The sequence below is a fragment of the Alosa sapidissima genome, chromosome 16 (genome assembly GCF_018492685.1).
Source record: "Alosa sapidissima isolate fAloSap1 chromosome 16, fAloSap1.pri, whole genome shotgun sequence".
NCBI lineage: Eukaryota > Metazoa > Chordata > Actinopteri > Clupeiformes > Clupeidae > Alosa > Alosa sapidissima.
This window is the reverse complement of record NC_055972.1, coordinates 15,175,002-15,177,501: the sequence shown is the minus strand read 5'-3', so window position 1 is coordinate 15,177,501 and position 2,500 is coordinate 15,175,002. Positions and strand designations below refer to the sequence as shown.

The window sequence follows — 2,500 nt, the reverse complement described above, 5'->3', positions numbered from 1 at the left end:
TGAATTATTTCACTCATAATGCTGCTGTTGCTAATTAGTTCCTTCCTCTACTTGTGTATTTGTGTGTATGTGTGTGTGTGTGTGTGTTTTAGAGCCTGCTGCGACAGACAGAGTCGGAGCACCCGGACTATTACCTTCTGCTGGTGTGTGTGCAACACCTGCGCACCTTCACCACGCAGTACAACCACCTGCTGCAGCACAACCAGGAGCTGATCACACACCCTCATGCACACACACACGCACACACGCCGCGCACACACCAGCACCCGCACGAGCGACTCATACAGACACGCAAGGAGCTCAGCAGGTCAGTGTGTGTGTGTGTGTGTCAGGTTTGGCAATTAACTTTTACCAGCTACTGTCAGATAAATGGTCAAATTCACCAGTCACTTAAAAGTAAATCATGGCTGGTGGCTGGTATGGAGACAGTTTGTATGGTCTGTACCTCATGAATTAGATTATGAATACAATGTATAGGCCTAAGTGCAGATGTGTTATGTGTGATAGGGCTGGTGCTGTGGCATCTTCAGTAAACTGTCTCATTGTGATGTCAGGTCATCAGTGAAACAGCTCTACAAAATGGGCGACTATGAACCTGCAGTTAACTACTGTTCCCCCAGTGCTTTACTGTGAGTTACTCAAAGGCTAACAAAGCCTTCTTCTCATCATGATTATATAGTTATAGTAGTACTTGTTATTTGTTACTATAATATTAGATATAATTATAGTGCATATATTTTGTTGCATAATTGCTTGCCGTTATTTATTTAGTTTTCAAATTCACTTTGAGCAAAAAAAAAGTTTTACTTAAAAATTAAACTTATGCTGCCTCTTTATACTCCCTTCCTGCCATTATCAGATCATATTTTTATATATTCTTATCACTAACCATCTAGTCACCAAGTGGAACATCGCTAATTTAGTTTGTCATTCTACCCACATGTGTGCCAGTGAGCCCAGCAGCCGATTCCGCAGTAAAGCAGCCGCTGTCAACGTGAAGCTCTACCAGGACTGGGAGGCCGAGCCGCACCGCTACGAACCCGATGTCCCGTCGCCCGTCTCCTTCCTGCCAGATGCTGACGGGCGCCTCAAGTCGCCCATGTCACCCCTGCGGAGCATCCCAGAGGCCGAGGGGGCCGGCTCGGCACTGGCCTCTGCTCTGGGCGCCTTCCTGCCTTACGAGGGCCTGGGTGGTGGGGGCGACTCGTCCGCGTGTGAGCGCTGCCCGTCCAGCCCGTCCGCTTCCTCCGACTCCAGCATCGATATCGCCTTTGTGCGCTGCAGCCCGGCACCCAGCCCCGGCAACCCATCGCACGCCGCCGCCGCCGCCGCCAGCAGGCGGAGCAACGAAGGCAGGGCGTACAGGGCGGGCCGCGGCTGTGTGTCTCCCGACTCGGTGGGGCTGATGAGGCCTCGACCCCTGCAGGCCGTCCAGAGGAAGAGCAAGTCGCTCAACGGCCTGCAGCTGGACAGCATCGACAGCCCGGCCCACTCGGGCCGCAGTGGCGTCCACCCACGACTGGAGCGCCAGTCCAGCGCCAAGGGCCGCCTGAGGCACCACGACACACACGCACACACGCACACTGACACGGAGGACCAGACGCACGTGATGCACACCAAGGTGAGGCTGCAAAACACAATGGGCCCTAATTTCCCATTCCCATAATTCCCATAATTTCCCTAAAGTCCTGAGTCTTAACTAAATCTAATTTAACATCACCAGCGAGATACTTAAGTGCAATAATCAAGTAAATGCTACCACATACCACACAATAGCTATCATGTACATTCATTTTATTTAAGTTGATTATAAGTTCGGGCCAGTTATGGTAAATCTGTGATTCTGACCCTGATTTGGGCTATCGCCTGCTCCCGCAGGACTCTGTAAGCCCACCGTGGGGGGAGGAACTAAAGTGGAGGGGTGTGACAGAAGAGAACCATCACACGCCGCTGAGTGAGCGAAGCAGGAAGCAGGAGGGAGGAAAGGGCTTTAGGAGCTCCTTCAAGAAACTCTTCAAGAAGAAGTGAGAAGTCACACACACATAAACAACTTTTCTAGATACTAAACAAATTTAGTTTCCAGGGTGGATAGAGCCCCCTATGTGAACTCACTTCCTTTAGTGATATAGAGACATTAGAGTATGACTGTCTAGGAATAATTGCTGTGTATTCATTCACTTGCACTTCACTAAATGTGTGTGTGAGTTAGGTCAAGTGGTGAGAGCAAGGACAAGGAGAAGGACAAAGAGAAGTCTGAAGGTCAGAGCTGTATTGACCTGGAGTCAACAAGGTCATCACGAGGAAATCGTCTGGGAGAGATTGACCGTGGTACAGCCGTGTGAAAGAGAGCCAAAAGGACATCTACATCTAATGCAGCACAATTACAAATATCAAAGACTTCTCAACAGAGCATTTCCCAAAATAGAAAAAAACAAGAAAATACTTATTTTTCTATGAGGCCATATGAAGTTTCAACTGTAGCTGATTCAGTACTTTGATT

General features: G+C 49.0%; 1 protein-coding gene across 2 annotated transcripts in view; it reads left to right on the top strand.

Annotated features, from left to right (window-relative positions):
- The window catches only part of arhgef33 (Rho guanine nucleotide exchange factor (GEF) 33), an 8,152-nt gene that overhangs the window by 5,511 nt on the left and 141 nt on the right, over positions 1-2,500 (top strand). For both annotated transcript variants that reach the window (XM_042064961.1, XM_042064960.1), the window contains exons 11-15: positions 93-307; positions 555-629; positions 952-1,621; positions 1,879-2,024; positions 2,210-2,500. The exon at positions 2,210-2,500 is cut by the window's right edge and continues 141 nt beyond it. In XM_042064961.1, coding sequence (XP_041920895.1) covers positions 93-307; positions 555-629; positions 952-1,621; positions 1,879-2,024; positions 2,210-2,342 — 1,239 coding nt within the window. In that variant the 3' untranslated portion in view covers positions 2,343-2,500. The remainder of the gene's footprint in view (positions 1-92; positions 308-554; positions 630-951; positions 1,622-1,878; positions 2,025-2,209) is intronic.